Source organism: Xenopus laevis, chromosome 6L, assembly GCF_017654675.1.
Source record: "Xenopus laevis strain J_2021 chromosome 6L, Xenopus_laevis_v10.1, whole genome shotgun sequence".
Lineage (NCBI taxonomy): Eukaryota > Metazoa > Chordata > Amphibia > Anura > Pipidae > Xenopus > Xenopus laevis.
In genome coordinates, this window is record NC_054381.1 from 18,228,512 (window position 1) to 18,250,646 (window position 22,135).

At 37.9% G+C, this 22,135-nt stretch overlaps 1 protein-coding gene across 1 annotated transcript; it reads right to left on the bottom strand.

Annotated features, from left to right (window-relative positions):
• Window positions 1-1,593: 1,593 nt before the first annotated feature.
• Window positions 1,594-5,115, bottom strand: LOC121394784 (golgin subfamily A member 6-like protein 2). Its single transcript, XM_041566789.1, has 5 exons — window positions 5,078-5,115; window positions 4,779-4,886; window positions 3,020-4,258; window positions 2,670-2,741; window positions 1,594-1,944 (listed from the first exon to the last, which is right to left on the bottom strand). Exons 1-5 carry the CDS (start codon window positions 5,113-5,115, stop codon window positions 1,869-1,871), a joined length of 1,533 nt encoding a protein of 510 aa, XP_041422723.1. The 3' UTR covers window positions 1,594-1,868.
• Window positions 5,116-22,135: the final 17,020 nt, after the last annotated feature.

Below are 22,135 nucleotides of genomic sequence, written 5' to 3' on the forward strand. Positions count from 1 at the left end.
ATTCCGTTAGTGAGTGTTAGAGACAAGCTTATACAATTTAGGATCATACATCAAACATACCTCACCCCTCAGAAACTATATACAATGGGTAGGGTAGCTTCACCCGGCTGTCCAAAGTGTGGTGCCTCTGTCGCCAATTTCATACATTTAATGTGGGATTGCCCAGTGATACTCAGATATTGGAGGGCAATTGTGAACTTTATGGCTACTGAACTGGAACTTCCAAAAATACTTAGCCCTCCTACTTGTCTTCTGGGCCTCCTTGACTCTGTGATACCTAGAGTAAACACTAGATGTCTGATGAGGCTGCTCTTCTTCTACTCAAAAAAAAGTGGTTGTCCTACACTGGATGGGCCCAACACCACCGACACTGAGTAGATGGATTGGACTAATCAATTCGCAATTGGACTGGTACAAGCTCACGTATCTAGCCCAAGGATGCCCAAAGAAATTTGAAAATATATGGAATCCTTGGCTCGAGTCACCAGCCACCTCAACCAATCAATGAATGACAATTTTCAGCCATACTTCCTCCCTCCCTCCCCCTTCCTTTTCCTTTTCTAACTAGCTTTTCTTCCTTCTAATTTTTTTAAGTTGTTAAAATTAAATAAAAATTAATCTTTAAAAAAAAGATGGGGTCAGTACCCCCATTTGAAAGCTGGAAAGAATGAGAAGGCGGCAAATAATTTGAAAACTATAAAAAAAATTAAGGCCAATTGAAAAGTTGCTTCGGATTGGCCAATCTATAGCATACTAAAAGTTAACTTAAAGGTAAACCACCCCTTTAAAGTTGTGTAATATATAAGGTTCTCGAAGTTCAAGGCCACATTAGAATATTTGCAAGAGAATAAATCAAGGTCCTAAGCGTTACGTTAAAAGCACAAAACTTTATTTAAAAAAAGTAAAAATGTACGTCAGGTTCCGCCCTTAATCAAAGGCGTATTAGAATATTTGTTTAGCACAAGTAACATCAAAAGGTGCTTGATGTTACATGAGCATTAGGGTGTTTGTAGCACCCTAAACCCTCCTCCTCCCTCTTTATCCGCCTCTTCAACTTGAAAAGACCATTAATAAAGATCAGTAGATCACTTCTTTGCTGTCTTAGTACGTGACAAACTTTTCTTGGGTTTTACACTGGACGCTGCTTTTTTTGTCGGGCGTTTTGCTGTTTTTGTCGGGCGTTTTGCTGTTTTTGTCGGACGTTTTGCTGTTGTTGTCGGCCGTTTTGCTGTTGTTGTCGGCCGTCTTGTTGTTGGCCGTTTTGCTGTTGTTGTCTGCCGTCTTGTTGTTGTCGGCCGTTTTGCTTTTGTTGTTGGCCGTTTTGCTGTTGTTGTCGGCCGTTTTGCTGATGTTGTTGGCCGTTTTGCTGTTTTTGTAGGCCGTTTTGCTGTTGTTGTCGGCCGTTTTGCTGTTGTCGGCCGTTTTGCTGTTGTTGTCGGCCGTTTTGCTGTTGTTGTCGGCCGTTTTGCTTTTGTTGTTGGCCGTTTTGCTGTTGTTGTTGGCCGTTTTGCTGATGTTGTTGGCCGTTTTGCTGTTGTTGTCGGCCGTTTTGCTGTTGTTGTCGGCCGTTTTGCTTTTGTTGTCGGCCGTTTTGCTGATGTTGTCGGCCGTTTTGCTGTTGTTGTCGGCCGTTTTGCTGTTGTTGTCGGCTTTTTGATGGCTTTTACTGCCTTCTTTGGCGCACTTATACTCTTCTTGCTGCACAAAATAAGGCAGAGTTTAATCATTTCAAATGTTTGTGGAACATACATGGAACCTACTCTCAGCCTACCCTCCTTTAATCACCCATTAAGCTTCCACAAATACGAATGTGAAAGTCTCAGCTTGAGGCTCGGGTAATGAAGATGAAGCAAGAAGCTTAACATTACTTACCTCTTAGGGGCCGTAGTCTTAGCTGAAGGTGTTGCCTTCTTTGTGTCACTTTCCTTTTTAGTTGGCTTAGACCTGCATAAAATATGGCAATATTTAATACACAGACTGACAGTCGTATTTGTATTAACACTCCCATGAATGTATACATCCATACAGCCACCCAGATCTATGTAACATGATGTAGTTGTGTAACTAAGGCTAAATGTAAATTCACATCATCGGAGGCATCTGCTTGATGACTACCAGTAATTAGCAAGAGAGATCTAGACCAATAGTTGCTCTTTACCCTCGGTAACCTAACCTACTGCTACACCTTCAAATGTCATTCTAATAGAACATAATACACTACACCATAGGTGTGCTTTTGTAGATATTGTGACATGTACACACCCCACGCTCAGCATCCCCACTTTTAGGTCCCATGTAGGTAAAACTTGAGTAATGAAGAAAAGTTTCAATTTACTCACTAGTGATAGGTGAATAAATTCACCAGCTGTGACTCCGCGGCAAAAATCCACCACATCAAAAGAATTTAGGCGTGCGTCAGTAAAGACACGCGTAAAAAAATTGTTGTGCGTTATTTTGACACCCACTGACCTTAATGCGTTTGGACAAAATAGGCACACGTATAAAAATTGTCGCGGGCATCAAAATAATTTTGACGCCCATTGACTTTAATGGGACAAATTCGCCCATCCCTATTACTCACCACTCAAACTATACTTGTATTGTGTGTGTGAAAATCCCAGTGCTGGGGTAATGGGAGTGGATGAACTTGTTTAGACAAGCATACTCACTTAGCTGGACGTTTGCTTATCTTCTTCTTTCCCTTCACTTTGGAAGTCTCCACCTTCTTTGCTTTTCGGTCCCTACAAATAAAATGAACATATTATCAAAACTAATCCTACATACTACTGATCTATGGTAACTGAGGTATAGTTGTGTGGCACCTAAACATATGGATCCATAATCAAGCAACAAGTGGAGGCAATATGCCATAAATACACTTATCACTTCTGGTGTATGCACATATGCTACACACTCACACTGCGCCCCTCAGAAAACATTGCCATTTTCCTTTTAACTAGTCCTTAAAGGGCAACTACACCCATTCAAAATAAAATAGCATGAAGAAAAGTAAACTCACTTCTTATGATCTGCAGTCTTTCTCTCTGTATGGTGCTCATCCCCAGTCTTTTTCTTATCATGCACCGCTGAGTCCTTCTCAGTACGGAGCTTTTTCTCATCCCCGGTCTTTTTCTTATCATGCTCCGCTGAGTGCTTCTCAGTACGGAGCTTTTTCTCATCCCCGGTCTTTTTCTTATCATGCTCCGCTGAGTCCTTCTCAGTACGGAGCTTTTTCTCATCCCCGGTCTTTTTCTTATCATGCACCGCTGAGTCCTTCTCAGTACGGAGCTTTTTCTCATCCCCGGGCTTTTTCTTATCATGCACCGCTGAGACCTTCTCAGTACGGAGCTTTTTCTCATCCTCGGGCTTTTTCTTATCATGCTCCGCTGAGTCCTTCTCAGTACGGAGCTTTTTCTCATCCCCGGGCTTTTTCTTATCATGCTCCGCTGTGTCCTTCTCAGTACGGAGCTTTTTCTCATCCCCGGTCTTTTTCTTATCATGCACCGCTGAATCCTTCTCAGTACGGAGCTTTTTCTCATCCCCGGTCTTTTTCTTATCATGCTCCGCTGAGTCCTTCTCAGTACGGAGCTTTTTCTCATCCCCGGTCTTTTTCTTATCAGGCTCCACTGAGTCCTTCTCAGTACGGAGCTTTTTCTCATCCCCGGTCTTTTTCTTATCAGGCTCCGCTGAGTCCTTCTCAGTACGGAGCTTTTTCTCATCCCCGGTCTTTTTCTTATCAGGCTCCGCTGAGTCCTTCTCAGTACGGAGCTTTTTCTCATCCCCGGGCTTTTTCTTATCATGCTCCGCTGAGTCCTTCTCAGTACGGAGCTTTTTCTCATCCCCGGGCTTTTTCGTATCATGGACCGCTGAGTCCTTCTCAGTATGGAGCTTTTTCTCATCCCCGGCCTTTTTCTTATCATGCTCCGCTGAGTCCTTCTCAGTATGGAGCTTTTTCTCTTCCCCGGTCTTTTTCTTATCATGCTCCGCTGAGTCCTTCTCAGTACGGAGCTTTTTCTCATCCCCGGGCTTTTTCGTATCATGCACCGCTGAGTCCTTCTCAGTACGGAGCTTTTTCTCATCCCCGGGCTTTTTCTTATCATGAACTGCTGAGTCCTTCTCATCCCCAGCCTTTTTCTTGGGCTGCACCTCTGAGTCTTTCTCAGCATGGTCCTTCTTTTTATCCCCTTGCTTCTTTTCGGGAGGCAATGCCTCATCCACTGTCTTTCTCTCTGGAAGTCCCTTTGAATCTGTCTCATTTCTAAACAGAACACAAAATGCAATGTAAGTATTTAGAAATGTGTATTTATCTTGTGTGGGGCGCATGTATAAAAAGCTTCCTATTTACCATCATTACCATTGTATTAATTTGCAACAAACTACTAGTTGGACATGGTTGGCTAAGAACTGCAGGCTGTACAGAACTGAGCACTACTATAAGTTCAACTGGGACAGGGATTACGTAATTAAACAGAAAGAAATTTTGGGGGGCGTAATCTCCGAATTTTTCTGAGTTTTCACCGAAAGCTCCAAAAACATGGTGAAATTGCCTGAAACCCCCGACACAACCAAAAATCAGTGGGACTGTTCCCATTGATTTTTATGCAACCTCGACAGGTTTGAGATGCCGTATTTTTATATTCTGGCTTTTTAGCCCTCGGGGTTTAATAAATTCCGAAAAAATTAATGATTTTTTAAAAGTCAGATTTTATAAAAAAGATCACAAAATTTCGGGGAATTTCGGGTATTCGGAGCTTAGTAAATAACTCCCTTTAACTTACTCTGTAGGCCTCTTGGAGAATTTCCCTGTCTTTGCCTCTGCTTCAGCCTCAGCACGAGGTTCTTCTGACTCTGCTTCAGCCTCATCAGAAGGCTTGGGATGCTTAATCCTAAACACACAAGAATTACACAGATAAGTAACGAATGTTCAATTCTATGTGAAGAATAAATCATTAGAATAAGTGTGAGTCAGTGATCTACTAATTAAAGCTTTACTAAAATAGACACAGACCTGAATGAATATGATCGGATAAAGACAGAGGTTGTGTAGCACTAAAAACACTGAATTTAAAAGACTTACTCTTTAGGCCTCTCAGTATCAGTATCCCCTTTGGTCATTCTTGTACGTCTTCTTATAGCATCTCTCCGTACAAACTTTGTCACTTTTCCTTCATCTTCTGACTCTACTTCAGGTTTAGCTGGTTCCTCTGCTTCAGTTTTAGCAGGTTCCTCTGCTTCACCTTCAGCAGGTTCTTCTACGTCAGATGCAGCTGTGTCCTCCGACAGAGAAGTCTTGCTCCTAAACAAACAAATTGTAGGTTTAAGATGCCGTGTTTTTATATTCAGGCTTTTTAGCCCTTGGGGTTTAATAAATTCCGAAAAAATTGTGATTTTTTTAAAAATCCGATTTTATAAAAAAGATCACAACATTTCGGGGAATTTCGGGTATTCGGAGCTTAGTAAATAACCCGCTTTAACTTACTCTTTAGGCCCTTTGGTCATTCTTGTACGTCTTCTTATAGCACCTCTCCGTACAAACTTTGTCACTTTTCCTTTATCTTCTGACTCTACTTCAGTTTTAGCAGGTTCCTCTGCTTCGCGTTCAGCAGGTTCTTCTACGTCAGATGCAGCTGTGTCCTCCGACAGAGAAGTCTTGCTCCTAAACAAACAAATTGTAATCAGATCATGCATTACGTTTTAAAAGAAATGCATCCATGAAGGTGATAGGTCACCTTTAATCAAAAGCAATAAAGGAAAATGTTATGTGTGGATCAATACTCACCGGCTGATCTCTGTCTGCTGTTCCTCTGATCCAGCTTCAGACGTATCCTCCTGCACCGTTGATTCAAGAGTCTCAGTTCTAAACATTCAAAAACATAAGTAAATAACATCAGAACTTGGCAAAGCAGAGGCAAGTGGATAACATGTAGAGCTGCATCCCACTAGGGCTTCCACTAATAATCCTGATGCCCCGTACTACTATGTTAGCAGGGTATTATCTTCATGGGGTCTCAATTATTAGACCATTGGTCAACTGGGCCCCCTCCTCACCCTCACCCACCTCTTTCCTAACCCAATAATCATGCTTTTGGATCTCATCCTTTACTTTACCATGGGGCCCATGACCATAGCACCCCCTGATGGAGGTCCTGAGCTCTAATAACATGAAGAAATAACCTCAAGGATAGAAACTCACTCGCTGGGCTCTTTCTGCTCTTCCTCTGATGCAGTTTCCTCAATCCTAAACAAATGGAAAGTATGTGAATAACAGCAGGACTTGTCTTAGCAAAGTAGACACTGTCCCTAGAAACGTACATCATTCTTTGCCCCCAATAAATAATAAGTATACCAGTTTAATATTAAGATATTAGAAGCAATTTAAAAGAAACAAAGCTCATTCTGGATTAAAAAAAACACACTTACGGTGCAGGTTTCTTAGATTTTTTATCTTTCTTGTTCTTCTTTGCATCTTTGCCTTTTATTTTCTCAGCAGCTTTCTTCTTTTTCTTTGGTTTAATCCTGAACAGACAAAATAAATATATGAAATGTAACTGAATAAGTTGGTGGGTAACAATGCAACAGATACCTCAAGTACCTCAAGAGGGAGGAACCCTTGGATTTAAAATTGTAAACTTAGAAACTCACTTTTTCACTTTTGGCTGCTCCTCCTCAGGCTCAGTCTCGCTCTTCTCTGTGGTAGAAGTCTCCGACCTGAACAAATAAAGAGTTTAAAGATAATGAGAACTGATATTTTATATACAACAAACAGTAAAAGAACACAGTGTTAAGTCTTAGAAACTCACTGGCTTATCTCTGTCTGGTCTTCTTCAGTCTCCTCTTCCTTCTCATATTTAGGCCTAAACAAACAGAGTGTTAAACAATAATGAAACCTTTACCGATTCAACTTTCCCCACTTTAATATTAATCCATAAAAATCCTTATTCCCAGACAATACACAGACACAATGGCGTATAATAGTAGATATAAAGATTTACTTTGCTCGTTTCTTAGCCTTATGGGGAGACTTCTTAGAAGATCGACTCTTCTTGGTCGACTTTTCGGGAGGTTTTTCATCTTCTTCATCCTCCTCCTCTGTGTTTTCCACTTTTCTTTTCTTTGCAGCTTTTTCCTTCTTTTTCTTTGGTTTAGTCCTGAACAAACAGAATAAATATATGAATTGTAACTTTCTGCCATTGCCAATTTGCTCCACCTAACTAAATGTGCGTTGGGTGGAAATGATATTCACATGTGGAGTTCCACCCAACAGCAAGCTTATAAACTCACTTTTTCACTATAGGCTGCTCTTCTTCAGACTCAGTCTCGGTCTCCTCAGTGGAAGGAGTCTCCAACCTGAACAAATAGACAGGATAAAGTTAATGAGATCTCCCCTTAACCAATGCTTCCTGATAATCATTATAAAAAAGTAAAAAACACATCCCATAAACATCTACAAAGAACAATAACCAACGGATCAATGATGTGTTTAGATGTACTAAAGAATCTATATTGGGAATTTGACTTAAAACAAGCTGATATTTCATATATTACTGCACCCCAACAATCAATGGAAAAATGGTTTAAAACAATAAAGACAAAACTTAGTTCAAGCTTAAAAACTCACGGAGTTTGCTCTTCCTCAGCCTCCTCGTATGTTGGCCTAAAGAAACAAAAGGTAGAATAAATGAACACCTTTCAGATCCAATGTTGTGTGCTGAGAAAAAGTGATTATCTCCAGTAAACTGTTTATATCCCCGTTTAGTTTTAATTTATCAAAATCTGTATTCCCAGACAATATACTGACACAAACACGTATATTAGTAGATATAAAGACTTACTTTGCACGTTTCTTAGCCTTAAGGGGAGACTTCTTAGAAGATCGACTCTTCTTGGTCGACTTTTCGGGAGGTTTTCCATCTTCTTCTTCATCCTCCTCCTCCTTTGTGTCTTCCACTTTTGCTTTCTTAGCAGCTTTTTCCTTCTTTTTCTTTGGTTTAGTCCTGAACAAACAGAATAAATATATGAATTGTAACTTTCTGCCATTGCCAATTTGCTCCACCTAACTAAATGTGCGTTGGGTGGAAATGATATTCACATGTGGGGTTCCACCCAACAGCAAGCTTATAAACTCACTTTTTCACTATAGGCTGCTCTTCTTCAGACTCAGTCTCGGTCTCCTCAGTGGAAGGAGTCTCCAACCTGAACAAATAGACAGGATAAAGTTAATGAGATCTTCCCTTAACCAATGCTGCCTGGAAATCATTATAAAAAAGTAAAAAGCACATCCCATAAACGTCTACAAAGAACAATAACCAGCGGATTAATGATGTGTATAGATGTACTAAAGAATCTATATTGGGAATTTGACTTAAAACAAGCTGATATTTCATATATTACTGCACCCCAACAATCAATGGAAAAATGGTTTAAAATAAAACTTTGTTCAAGCTTAAAAACCAAAAGGTAGAATGAATGAAAACCTTTCAGATCCAATGTTGTGTGCTGAGAAAAATTGATCTCCAGAAAACCATTAATATCGCCATTTAATTTTAATAGATCAAAATCTGTTTTCCCAGACAATATACTGACACAAAAGCGTATATTTGTAGATATAAAAACTTACATTGTATGTTTCTCAGCCTTATGGGGGGCTTCTTGGTAGGTTGACGCTTCTTGGTAGACTTTTTGGGAGGTTCAACCTCCTGGCTGTTGTTCATCTTTGTCAGCCTCCTCTGTGTCTACCACTTTTATTTTCTTCACAGATTTCTTTATCTTTTTAGTCCTGCAAAACAAAATTATGGAATGTAACTTGCTGCCATTGCAAATGTGTTCCATCCAACTCAAATGGAAGCTACAAAGTCATTAGTGGGACTGAGCTTTAAATGCAAAATTTAATCACAGTGGGTTTGAAGGACATTTTTCTATCAACATTCAGTAAAACCCATGGATATACAGTGACAGTCCAGCCTTTGGTATCACAGGTGTTAGCATGGTGTGTGGCTGAAAGTATTCTGGGAATGTCAAGCAGGGACAGATCTAGAGGAAGGCAGAAGGGGCATGTGCCTAGGATGCAGTTGGGTAGAACTTGGCACGTACCTCTTCTCTCTGCCTACCTCTAGTCCCAGAGCTCATCACCAATGGCAGGTAATCACTGTGCATTACCACCCAATCCCGTGACACCATCATGCATTTGTGCACATGCATACAGGGGAGGGAGGCAAGAGTCCAGCCGGGTTGCCTAGGACGACCGGCCAGCTTGACCCGGCTCTGATGCCAAGAGCAAAACTGAGAAACTTACTTTTTCTGTATTGGCCGCTCTTCCTCTTCTTCAACTTCACTCTCCTCAACCTTAGTCGTCTCAGACCTGGACACAAAGTAAAAATGATAATGAGAATTATTCCAATCCAATGCCATGTGGAAACCACTAAAGTGACTGTTTTGTTAATGTTGCCATTTTATATTAATATATCTAAACCCTTATGGGAAATTATATAAAACCACAAAGGCTTATATTAGTCAATATAAAATACTTACACAACAGGTTTCTTAGATTTCTTAGATTTAGGAGGAGATTTCTTGGAAGGCTTGATCTTCTTGGTAGACTTTGTGGGAGGTTCTTCTTCATCCACCTCCTCAGTGTCAGCCACTTGGATTTTCTTAGCAGTTTTTTTCTTCAGTTTCTTTGTTTTAGTCCTGCACAAACAGAAGAAATTGATTGTAACTTGCTATAGACACCTTCTGCCATTGCAAAGATTATCAATCAAAATCAAGTTGCAGCTACAAAGCCACTAGTGTGATTAAGCTTTAACTATAAAATAGTCGCAGGTGGGATTTAGTGTTATTTTCCTATCAACATTTAGGACAACATCCAAAGATGCTGTTGCATCAGCCTTGCTATTATAATGCCACATTGCTACTATTTGGTTAGCAGGGGAGCAGCCAGGGTGGCAGAGAAAAAACTCATCTCCTACTCACTTTTTCTTTTTTGGCTGCTGTTCCTCTGTGATTTCATCTGCTGCATCTGCAGGAATCCTGAACAAAAGAAATACGCAGATTGAAAACTCCAATATGACAGTGAGTGGAAATAATAAAAATTAGGAGTAAAATGGAAAGGAGTGGGTTGTGACTATTCTAACCTCTAGAAGGGGATTGGGTGATACAAATGTTTTTAGAAAAACTGGAATATTATACTTTAGAGCAGAAAAATATGCACAGAATTTTATAATAACATTATTTAATATATTGGGAAAGCTCTAATGAATTATATTTGCTTTGGGCAGAATTTTTTTTTGTGTTTGCAGCCTCTTGAAATGAAATAAAATCTTACAGACCTCTGGGTGGTTTCAGCAGTAACTTTTGTCTTGGATTCCCCAGTTGTGATCAGCCATTCGGCATCGGTGGGTTTCCTCTTCTTCAAGCTCTTGTAAATCAAGAACCTGCACAAACATAGAAAGAATACAGGTTCTTAAGTGGCACATTTTCGAGACTGCTATCTGACTCTTAAAACAATCTAATAGGCGCCTGATCCCTTCCAGTTCTCTTCAGCGGCTTTAACCGGTGGGGGCGCAACATTGTTTGAGGAGTCAGGACAAGCAGTGCAGATGCTGTTGTTTATAGCAGTTACATTAACAAATAACTTTTGTAACTGATAAAATGTGTAATTATGGCAATTGACTTTGCAGTAATTCCTCAATCCAAATAAAAGGTCTATAATTAAATAACTCACCACACAATGACCTGGGCCACAAATACCGCAACCACTACAAGTGCAATAATGACAGAACTGCTATTGCTGGTAGTGGAAGCTTCTCTCTTGATCCGGATTAATGGCCGATCCTTTATTTCTTCATTCCCTTTTAGGTCCTCTATCTTTGTCGAGTTCTCTTCTTCCTCTGTAGATAAATAAGGATTAGGTGAAGGACATCTATCTATCTAAAAAACTTTAATCAAATATAACAGTATGGCATTGCTAAGGATGCCTTTATACTTTACCTAAGTTCTGAGTGTTCAAGAAGTGAACCTTGACTTCTGGCACAGGCTCGTAGACTTTTCCATTAATGGTGACTTGAGCTTTGTAAGTGCCACGGTCATTTCTCTTTGCAGGACTAATCACAAGAGAACAGTTTCCTTTATGAAGAAGATATGGGAATATCTGAAACCGTTGCCCTGACTTGGAGAATTTGGTTTGATTGGCTCCCGACCAGTTAATCAAGGGGATGTAACTCTTTCCTTCATCTAGGGTTTTGAGCCATTGTAGATGTAGCTGTTCAGATCTGATAGTAGAGTTCGCAGTGAAGCTACATGGTATAATATTCCAGGACTGTAATTTCAAATTCACATTCTCCTCAGGGTAAGTCAAGTGTCCGATGTTCAAAACTAAAAAAGTAAGAGAAAAATATAGATTAACATCTTCAAATCTGCTAGAAATCAATCAGCCATTCCACAAAGAAAAGCTGTCTTATTTTGTATTTACTTTCTCCACTTACCAGGTAATGGAAATGATGATGATGGTGATGGATTAGAGATGAGAAGACAGAGTCCAATGAGGAACCACGAAAAAAGATGAGTAAGACTCATCCTCTGTGGCTCAAAGAACTCTGACTCCTTTTCTCACTAAAGGGGACAAGAAAAGAGAAATATAGATGAAACACATATACATATACAAACACGTGATAATACTTTTAGTCCTTCATTTCCTACACAATGATTATATTATAGTTTCATTTAGCGATGATCCATAAATGAAGTCACTCTATAACTTTTCTATAACTCCCCAATATTTTACAACTGGGGACACATTATTTTATATATCTATATACAAAACACACACACACATATATATATATATATAATATATAGTTAATAAAGTACCCCCTCTTGTAAAATATAAGGATAGTATAAGTTACAGAGTAGATCCATTACCATATAAAAGCACAAGGCTGAAGGCAGAGTGTTTTTATACAGGTCATTGAACTTTGAGATGACCTTGAATAACCTTATATTAAGGGCCATTTAAAGGATATTATATAAAGGCTATTCATGGCTCTTGTGTATTATTTATATATATATATATGTGTGTATGTATATTATGTGTACTATATATAGTATTTATGCAGGTAGAGTGCTTTTATACAGCTCAAGTAACTCCAATGTAACTTTTAAGTTATGATGTACATGAAAAATGGTTGGTACAAATGTGGCATAGGGGATGATTTTTTACAAAATTATAATTGTTTATGTTAGGCTTATAGACAAATGACAGGCAGTGTGCACACTATACATCACTGGCTGTGAGTGTTTTCTATAATACATGTATATATATGAAATAAATACATATACATACACACATACCATATTAACTATTAATGGCCTAGTTCCTATGTTTAAAATGAACATTTCTTATCATTACAATATCCCTAAACATTAATTCCCACTTGGCACTACCACAGATTAACAATGTACCTTGAATTCTCTGTATGATATAAAAGCTTTCAGCACTTACCTATTTGCAGTGTTGCTCCTACGGAAGCTACAAAGCAAATGAGAAAAATAGACTGTATGACTAATGTGTTTCACCTGGAATGATGTCACAGTGATAATTGGTTTCACCTGGAATGATGTCATAATGACCCTGTTATCTCAGCTGGTGATTTCACAATGATGTGATGATGTCATAATGACCCTGTTATCTCAGCTGGCGATGTCATAATGATGTGATGATGTCATAATGATGTGATGATGTCATAATGACCCTGTTTACTAGTTTCAGCTGGAATCTCATTATCGTATGTGATGATGTCATAATGACCCTGTTTACTAGTTTGTTTCACCTGGAATGATGTCACAGTGATAACTGGTTTCACCTGGAATGATGATGTCATAAAGACCCTGTTATTTCAGCTAGAATCTAATGGTCATGTGATTTCTCAATGATGTGATGATGTCATAATGACCCTATTACTAACACCTTCAGCACACAGGCAGCAGTATAGACCAAGTGGCAGATCATTTCACTAATGTGCCCAAATATTACTACTACGCGATTCCTTGTTTCAATGAGTTGAATGATGTCAAAGGAACAGTTCAGCGTGACAATAAAAACTGGGTAAATAGACAGACTGTGCAAAATAAAAAATGTTTCTAATATAGTTAGCTAGCCAAAATGTAATGTATAAAGGCTGGAGTGACTGGATGTGTAACATAATAGCCAGAACACTACTTCCTGCTTTTCAGCTCTCTAACTCTGAGCTAGTCAACGTCTTGAAGGGGGACCACATGGGCCCCTTCATGTCTCTGATTGGTTACTGCCTGGTAACCAGGTTAACCAGTCAGTGTAAACCAAGCGAGCTGCAAAGCAGGAAGTAGTGTTCTGGCTATTATGTTAGACATCCAGTCACTCCAGCCTTTATACATTACATTTTTGGCTAACTAACTATATTAGAAAATGTTTTATTTTGCAGAGGTTATCTATTTACCCAGTTTTAATTTATACACCGAACAATTCCTTTAATGGTTCAAAGAATGCCAGGCTGAATGGTCGGCCCCCATACATTTTCACCTCACCAAATCTGGCCCTCGTTGCTAACAGTTTGGACACCCCTGCCTTAACCTCTGCTTTACCATCTAATGTCCAGTGGAACACACATTTTGAAATATTATCTGTCTTCACAGGTAAAAAAAAATGATTGTAGGAGGTCCCCTATTTTACCAAGTCGGCAGGTTTTAGATGTCGAATAGTCAAATTCAAATTCTTAAAGGAACAGTATTTTTTTTTTTAAATTTAAATCAAATTTGGTCTATTACCTAGTTGACTTACACTAAAATAAATGTGAAATTCAAATATAAAAATTAAAATTTTCAATTTGACTCTTGATAAATCTGCACCTTAATGTAAGAAAAAATCGCCCTTTTGTAAATTGTAATAAATAGCATTGATAACGTGAACAAAAAGTTACAGTTAAAAGTAGTTTGCCCAAAAAAAAAATCTTTAGCACTTTAATGCAAGAATTTTTACTAGCTTAATGCACAAAACATGTCCTTAATACATTGGTAAAGGGTTGAGTGCAGAGGACTCCTTATATTGTTCTATATGAATTTCATGGTCACAGCCTCATTGCATCCTCGCTTATTGGTTTAAAAATTCAATCTTCTTATTCTGCATACTATTTGTTCTGATATTGATTTTTATGGTTTATTGTGAAAACCAAATAAAATATTTCAAATCAGATGCAAAAAAAATAAATAAACAAATAAATAAATTAGCGGTGAGCACAACTTTCCCTTGTTTGTTATAGTTTATAAAGGAGCAGTGGCCAGCTCCATGTTGTAGCCCCCAGCCTTCCCAACTATAGTCAGGTGATCCCACTGGTGGTCAAAAAAAGGGCATGGACCGGTTTTGAGGGTTGCACCGAATACCGGTTCAGGATTCTGCCTTTCTCAGCAGGATTCGGCAGAATCCTTGTGCCTGAATCCTGATTTGCATATGTATATTAGGGGCAGGTAGGGAAATCACGTGACTTTTCGCCACAAAAGAATAATTTTTTCCACTGTATCATTCATGACCCTAATATGCAAATTAGGATTCAGATTCAGTTCGCAATTTGGCAGAATCTTTCACCAAGGATTCATCGATTTGGCTGAATCCCAAATAGTGGATTTGGTGCATCCCTACTAAAATGTATAATGAAGCAATAGAATTCCTAATGAATCAGATGAAAGTTGAGTGTAGGACTGGCCAGATATGGGATGACTTTGATGTAGTTGTCCAGCTTAAATATATAAAATACCCCACTTGTAATATATAAGGATATTATAAGTTACAGAGGAGTTCCATGACATATCAAAGCACGAGGTCGAAGGCTGAGTGTTTATATACAGGTCATGGAACTCAGAGGTGAATTCTAATATCCTCATATTTTGCAACAGGGGGTACTTTACTTATTATAATACACACGTTTCAATGAGTCATGTGACAGAAACGACATCACTTAGCTCTGATTAGAACCAATGACATCACTAGGCACCATTTATAAGGATATAATTCAAAGGATATTCATGGCTTTTGTGTATTATATTGCAATCTATGGACAAACAATCCCTGTTTTGTTTAAAGGGGAAGGCATTTTTTTGTAGCTTAATGCACAAAATGTCTCAGTGACCTTAATATATTGATAATGGATTGAGTGCAGAGGACTCTTGTCTCTCTCTGAAGGAGAACGGGCAACTAGAATTGGTGGAAGGAGTGGACCACAGAGTTACTGGATATCATTTTATATTAATTTCTCTAAAAAAACATACCGTATATACTCGAGTATAAGCTGATCCGAGTATAAGCCGAGGTACATAATTTTACCTACGAAAACTGGGAAAACTTATTGACTCGAGTATAAGCCTAGACACAACTACAGCCCTGTCTCCCAGCAGCGCACATTCCGCCAAAGCGACCCCCCCAGCAATCAACCGGACTTCTTTGCAAAGTTGATGGTGACAGAGAATTGCCAAACGGATTACTGTGTGCATTGTCCCACTGTCCCATTACCATGTGCAGAGGGTGCTGTGTGATATTGCCATCACTGTTAATCTTTCGTATAACCAACAGAGGGCGCTGTGTGATATTGCAGTCACTGTTATTCTTTCATATAATCAACAGAGGGCGCTGTGTGAGATGGCAGTCACTGTTATTCTTTAATATAACCAACAGAGAGTACTGTGTCATATTGCAGTCACTGTTATTCTTTCATATAACCAACAGATGGCGCTGTGTGATATTGCAGGCACTGTTATTCTTTCATATAACCAACAGAGGGAGCTGTGTGATATTGCAGTCTCTCCCCAAGCGAACTTTTGGTATAGGAATGATTAAAAGTGACTGCAATCACAGCTACTGCCCACTGACTCCATTATAAGCCGAGGTAGACTTTTTCAGCACATTTTGGATGCTGAGAAACTCGGCTTATACTCGAGTATATACGGTAAACCTATAGAGATCTCATACAGTGAAAAGAGTGTTTCAATTGGAAATTATTAAATGGGTTGTTCCCCTTAAGTTAAATATCAGTATGATGTGGAGAGTGATATTCTGAGACAATTCGCAATTGGTTTTATTTTTTTTATTACATGTGTTTTTTTTAATTATTCAGCAGTCCTTCAGTTTGCTTTCTAATTGCTATGGTCAAAATTACCCTAGCAACCAAGCATTGATTTAACTAAGAGACTGGAATATGAAGATGAGTAATAAAAAGTTGCAATAACAATAAGGGGCAGACCCTGGATTAGCTGGAATCCGCAAATACACCATTAAAACTTGTCAAGATCATGTAGAAGTTAATGGCAGAGGTCCCTTGAACCATTTGAATAGGTTAACAGCCTGTTTGATGGTCAATTTTTTTTCCAGATGGGTTTTGCCCAAAAACTCGAATAATTTGAGTGGTTTGAGTTTTATTTCGCAGAAAACTTGATTCATTCGTGTTTCTGGGTTACGGGACTTGAACTCGCATATTTGGGTTTTTGCCATTTGGGTTTTTTCTTAAATAAGATATTATTCGAGTTTCGAGTGCATTCGAGGTAAAAAAAAACCTCTAACACTCGACATTTGATTAATAATCCCCTTAACAGAATACTTGTTTTTAAGATGGAGTCAGTGACCTCCATTTGAATTATTTAGAGCAATCTGAGGGTTTTTTGGAGCTTTTTGAAACTAAAAATAAACAAATTTTCGCCAAAACTACAAATGCTATGTAAGTTATGAAAAAATCTGCATATAAAAAGTAGAACCGGTAAAAATCGCTGAATAATGTGCTTACAAATATGAAAACATCTTAAATTTGAGGTTTCAGACAATTATAAGCAAAAAAAAATCAGAAAACCTGATTGTTAAAAAAAAGGTCCAACTGGATCACAGCAGCTTCCATTGACTTCTGTAGGACCTCAACTGCTTTTACTTGCTGAAGTTTTGTATTCGAGTTTTTTTTCCAACTTTTTCATTCAGATAAAATAAAATTAAATGTAATTAAATAAAATCATATCATTGTCAATGTAACATTTTGTTGTCACCGTGTTGTTTTTATTATTATTATTATTATTCAGTATACAGTTAAATATTTTAAATTAGGGATTGTCATCCTGGGTCATATCTTCTTTATTGATCCAGGGGTTCCAAATTTGTTCATATTTATCGAGTTTGTCTTTTAAAGTGTAGGTCATTTTCTCATTAGCTGCTATCCACTAGATTGTCCTTTCTATAGCCATATGATGTGGGCCTGGTCCTTTTCCACGTTGAGGCTAAAGTACATCTTGTGGCCGAACAGATTTGAAACGCGAGTTTGTTACAGTGTTTGGGTTTGTTGGGGAGCCGTTTACCAAACAGTGTTACCCATGGGTCTGGTTCTATATTAAGTTGGAACAGTGATGATAAAAGTTTAAACGGACTTCCGGTTCGGCGCCTGACAGGAATGGAGGCTTAGGGGCCGAGCGCTACCATCCAGCGTTGCATAGCTGCAATAATATTCAGCACATTACCTTTTAAATCCCGTGGAGGGTGTTGGTGGAGAGAAGTGTAGCCGGCTGTTCGATATTGGCAGCGGGTTTGAGGGTCCAGGTCTCGAGTAAGAGCCATTTTGGTTGTCAGGACGCAGTTCCTGAGGTACCTGAGGTGCTGCGAGGCCTGGTTACTGCACTTGTCTGGCGCACTTCTGGTGAAGAAGCTGTTCCCTCATTTTGGCCCGTGTGTATTTCCTGCCGTGTAGTAGTACTTTTATTATTCACAACGCCATCTGCTGGTTGTTGCTGGCTTAACTTTTTGCATAGTGCTGCTGTGGATTCGTGAGTTACCTCAGAGAAGCCTCTCACTTAACTTGGTCCTGGATACAATTTAGGCTAGTGTCTTGCTAGTCAAGGCTATCGCCTGTCATTGTGTTATTGAACCATTTGTGGATTGTGTGCCTGGCTTTTCAGCTCTTCTGCTTCTCCACATTATTAAAATCTCTTTCTACATTGGCAACCTAGATTTTTGTGTTGCATCTCTCGCTAATTGTTCTCAAGTTAAAGAAGAAAAAGTTATTGAATAAAATCAGATTATAAACAAAAACAAACAAAACACAAAAAAAAAAACTAAAAAAAAAAAAACCTAAAACAAAAATAAGGAAAATTTCAGTAATAGTACTTTAAGGAATCTCTCTATCTTGGGATCTCTACATATCTATTGATCTATACTTGGACTATCCTGATATAACTTAGAATGGCTTAGAATTACTTATTACTCATTTTATATTTGTAAATTGGTTCTCTCACTCAGAGGCTCTTTACAATGATGCTTTATTTTGTGATGTTGTAAGTATGCTCATCTTTATTTTGATATACTACATATAGTAAAATGTCTCTTAATATAGTTTCGTGGAATATTAATGGTAGTAATCATTTTATAAAAAGAAAAAAACTTAGAAAGCATAAATGTGATGTTGCCCTTCTTCAAGAAACTCATCTCAATGATTCTGACAATGTCACACTTCTTAGAGATTGGGTTGCAGATATTGCTTTTTCCCCAGCCGTAAATATAAAAGGAGGGGTAGCAATTTTATTTCACCGAAACTTAAATGCCCAAATTTTATCTGAGGATAAAGATGAGCATGGTAGATTTATTCATGTTGAAGTGTTGATTTATGATAAGAAATGGCATTTTATTTCGATTTATGCTCCAAACCACACTAAAGAAAATTTCTTTGCTGATCTTAATCATAGGATCTCGACTATCCCTCAATCTAATATTATTTTAGGGGGTGATCTCAATGAGACTCATTTTTGGTCTCTAGACAGATCTGATTCCATTAAGGCTAATGCAGGGAAAAAATCCAAATGGATAAATGGGTTAATTAACTCCTCTGATGTCTGGAGACTTTTACACCCAACAGAAAAGGACTTTACACATTTCTCCTCCCAATATATGGTGGGGACCAGAATTGATTATGTCTTAGTTTCAAATGACGTTGTTGGTAAAACCATCTCTGCGGATATTGGGGCTATTGATCACTCTGACCATGCACCTGTGATAGCCCAAATTGCCACTTCTAAAGGTTTCAGAGATTATGTTTCACGGTCCTTTCCAAGTACTCTAGCAGATCACCCCAAATTTTCAAAGATGCTTTTAGAAAGGTGGGATTTATTTATCTCAGAAAATTCACAACATTCTAATAACCCATCTCTAATGTGGGAAACATGGAAATCCGTGATTAGAGGTGAGATATCAGCCTATAAATATCGACTTACACGTAAAATTAATTATAATTTTTGGAAGTTGAGCTTACAGCAAAGAGATTGCTACTTGAAACTAAAACATTTTCCTTCCCTCACAAATAGTCAGAAATATAAAGAAGTGTCTAAATCTTTAAAGCATTGGATTACTTTAAGAGATTCTACCTTTGCTCAACATTCCAAAGCAAAACTGGCTAATTTTAGTAATAAAGCTAATAATGTTTTAGTGAACCTTACTAGATGCTGGAATAAGAAATCTGCTTTGATTAAAGTTAAAGGTTTACAAGGTTCCCTGACCAATAACCCATCAAAATTAGTAAAAATTTTTATTACGAATCTCTGTATTCTTCTTCTGGGTCAAATTCTGTGGAGAGTGCAAATTTTCTAAAAATGATTCAGATACCCCAACTCTCTACAGAACAGTTGGAAGATTTAAATAAACCTATTTCTATAGAGGAAGTTATTTCCACCATTAATAATTGGAAAAAGAAAAAAGCTAGTGGTCCAGATGGCCTCCCCCCAATTTTTTACAACATCTCAAAAGCAAATATTTGCCCGTTTCTTACCAACTTGTTTAACGATATTCTATTTTACAAAAGTACATTGCCAACTAGTTCTCTCTCTAACCTGATTATAATACCCAAAGACGGCAAAGATCCTTCTCTTCCGTCCTCATATAGACCCATTTCATTGTTAAACCAGGACATAAAAATCCTTTCAAAAATACTAGCTGACAGGTTAGCTTTGATCTTACCCTCTATTATCTCATCTGTTCAAAATGGGTTCATAAAAGGACGCTCTGGTATTAAAAATATTAGAGCCTTATTGAATACCATTGCCTATGTTAATAGACAAAAAATCCCCTGTTCAGTGATCAGCCTGGATGCTGAAAAAGCCTTTGATAATGTGGAATGGGAACACCTTTTTAATTGCTTAGATCATTTTGGTATAATAGGTCCTTTTAACAGTTTTGTCAAATACTTATATTCTTCCCCGAGTGCCCAAATACTAATTGCTGGGGTAAAATCCTCCCAGTTTAAAATCTTTAAAGGGACCAGACAGGGATGCCCTCTTTCCCCACTCCTCTTTAATCTTTCATTAGAACCCCTGATTAGAGCTCTTGAGAATCTAGAGGTATTTTGTGGTGTAAAAATTAATACATTTCATCTTAAGACCTTAGCATTTGCAGATGATTTATTGCTGATTGTTCAGAATGCTAATAATTCTCTTACGGATATCTTTGATTTGTTTTATAAATTTGGTACTTTTTCAGGTTATAAAATTAACATTCATAAATCTGAAATAATGAACTTCAATGCTACTTTACCTAGTACCCTACTGAAAAAATTGAAACTTAACTCCCCAAAGTCACAGCTCAAATATTTGGGACTTATCTTTCCTAATAATTTAAGGAATCTGTATTCACTAAATATTACGCCAGCTATTAATAAAGTATTATCCCTTTGCCATAAATGGAAAAATACCCCCCTGAATTTAAAAGGTAAAATTGCTTTGTTTAAGATGTTAATTTTCCCTAAGCTAATATATCCTTTAATGAACTTGCCAATTCTAATCAAACATAAAGATGTTTAGAGACTAGATTCGGTATTAAATACTTTTATATGGAGTGGTAAAAAATCTAAAATTGCTTTATCTAAACTGCAAGGCCCCTATGATTTAGGTGGTTTGAAGCTTCCTAATTTCAGAGTATTCAACTTATCCGCAATTACCAGGTATTTGGTTGAGTGGACTTTCGGGGGAGACAAATTTACAAATCCTGCCCTTGAACTTTTCCCTACACCTGACTTCCATATTTTGCATATTCTTCATCTAAAATGGAAGGAAGTTCCTTCTGAATGTAAAATAAACCCCTTATTTAGGGACTCAATTTTTACTTGGAAGTTGTTATTCTCCAGCCATGGCTTTAATCATATGTTGACACCTTTCATGCCAATCCAACTTTTATGGAAAACTTCAAAATCCGGATATTCCTCTTACTTGTCACCCAAAAAACGACAGTCTCCTCTTATGATTAGAGACTTTGTGAATCCTACAAATGGAGGTCTTCTGGCTTGGGCAGTTTTAAAAAATCAGATTGGTTTGAATATAAGAGATCACTTTCTTTATGTTATCATAAAGAACGCTTTCCTTTCAGTCACTAATAAAAATCTTTTTGCTATTCAGAAACATTGGTTAGCTGAAGAATTAACTAAATTGGAAGACAACTTGAGGATCTTAAGTATAAATTATATAACTTGGAAACTTTGGTGCCCCCCTTCTAGTCTAACGCATCCTCTTAAAGACGCAGCCCTGAAATGGTCAAAATACTTACACTACGTAATCACTCCTTCCCAGTTGTCTTCTTCCATTATTAAATTTAACAAAAAATTTTCCTCAGAAAACTGGAGAGTTCAGCACTACAGACTGATCCATTTGGGTTATGGGAAATTATTTCGTAAGGGTAATGGTTCAGGTCACATCTCATACTGTCCGAAATGAAAACATGAAGATGTGGATTTGTTCCATTACTTATGGAGTTGTCCCCAAGTCAAGTTGGTCTGGCAAAGACTAAAGGATTTTCTTTGTTTGAAGTTAAAGATACATATTACATTGTCTCCAGTCTTTGCTCTCTTAAATATAGGCTCCTATTTTACCTCTGGAATAAACCAATATAAATCCAATACTAAAGATTTCAATAATTTGATCCTTCGTTTCGTTGCTGCCACGAAGAAATCTCTTCTTCTATATTGGCTCTCAGAAGCTTCCCCCTCCATGACAGATGTTCTATCACCGATGCATCAATTATGTTGGCAGGAAGCACTATGGATAAAAATAAATAACCCTCATTTAAAGTGCAGATTTTTAGATAACTGGTCTCTTTTCTTCCAACAAATTG

Excerpts from the sequence above, each read along its gene's own strand:
- LOC121394784 (XM_041566789.1), bottom strand. The coding sequence starts at position 5,115 with ATGACCAAAGGGGATACTGATACTGAGAGGCCTAAAGA. Across the intron at positions 4,887-5,077 it reads GATACTGAGAGGCCTAAAGA|GATTAAGCATCCCAAGCCTT; the intron begins GTAAGTCTTTTA and ends TTGTGTGTTTAG. Across the intron at positions 4,259-4,778 it reads TTCTCCAAGAGGCCTACAGA|AAATGAGACAGATTCAAAGG; the intron begins GTAAGTTAAAGG and ends TGTTCTGTTTAG.